Source organism: Cnephaeus nilssonii, assembly GCF_951640355.1.
Source record: "Cnephaeus nilssonii genome assembly, chromosome: 10".
NCBI classification, from domain to species: Eukaryota; Metazoa; Chordata; class Mammalia; order Chiroptera; family Vespertilionidae; genus Cnephaeus; species Cnephaeus nilssonii.
In genome coordinates this window covers 24,494,348-24,495,377 of record NC_137081.1, presented here as the reverse complement: position 1 = coordinate 24,495,377, position 1,030 = coordinate 24,494,348, and the positions used below count along the sequence as shown (strand labels likewise).

At 44.3% G+C, this 1,030-nt stretch overlaps 1 protein-coding gene across 1 annotated transcript in view; it reads left to right on the top strand.

The window, feature by feature from the left end:
• Window positions 1-609, top strand: part of PAX3 (paired box 3) — a gene marked incomplete at both ends in the record, with an annotated part of 87,287 nt that extends 86,678 nt beyond the window's left edge. The window contains 2 exons of the mRNA XM_079783121.1: window positions 5-80; window positions 575-609. Coding sequence (XP_079639247.1) covers window positions 5-80; window positions 575-609 — 111 coding nt within the window. The remainder of the gene's footprint in view (window positions 1-4; window positions 81-574) is intronic.
• Window positions 610-1,030: the final 421 nt, after the last annotated feature.

Here is a 1,030-nt window from a genome sequence, read left to right as displayed (position 1 = left end):
CTTATGTCCACCCACCTACAGCACCACGGGCTACAGTATGGACCCTGTCACAGGCTACCAATATGGGCAGTATGGACAAAGTAAGCCTTGGACTTTCTAGGGGGTATTTACGCCTGGAAGGGTAAAAAATTCCAACTCTTCCTCAAGGAAGGGGAGGTGGCCGCCTGACTCAGCCTTGCATCCCAGGATCAACTGGGGCTAAGCCGGCTGAGGTTCCAGCAAGGACTCGCTTGTATAATTATTTTCTTAACAGATGTCAACAACATCTTGCGGTTATTAATTGCTGCGATGTGAAACCTGATTGCCACTAGGTAAAAACACAAGGGTTGGCCAAAATGAACTAACCCTTGGCATTAGAAACACATGTTCTTAATGAGGTCAGCTCAAGGAGTCATGTGGAGTATAATCCCAAAGACACAGAGTTGTGTCAAACTTGTCTCAGGAATAAAAATATTAGTCTCCGTCCTTTGATACCACGGTATTAAATATGACAGTGTCAGCCTGTTGCTGATTTTGCCCCTTGCCGTGAATTGTCCCAGCATGACCTAAAGAGTTGTGTGTGTTTTCCTTACAGGTGCCTTTCATTATCTCAAGCCAGATATCGCATAAGTGGACTGTCCACTTGGAGTAAAACTGGCCCTGTTTCCAGTCTCCACAGCCGAGACATGAAAGAATCTCAGAAAAAAAAAAATATCACCCTCTCGGGGGGCAGTCTTGACAGGAGACAGAGGAGAATGATTGATTTTCTTTCTCCAGTAGTTGGTCTCAAATTCTTTTGAACATGCTGAACAAAAGCCGTGGAGAAAAGGAAGACCCAGATCAGTAAAGACAAATGCAACATTTTAAGGCAATGATTTAACATGGCTACATATCAAATATCCCAACATTTAGTGCTGATCATCAAGGAGCTAAAACATTCCATTTGTGTGTGTGTGCACATGTATGTGTGTGTGTGTGCATGTGTGCACGTGTGTGTGTGTGTGTGTGTGTGTGTGTGTGTGTGTGTGTATGAGAGAGAGAGAGAGAGAGA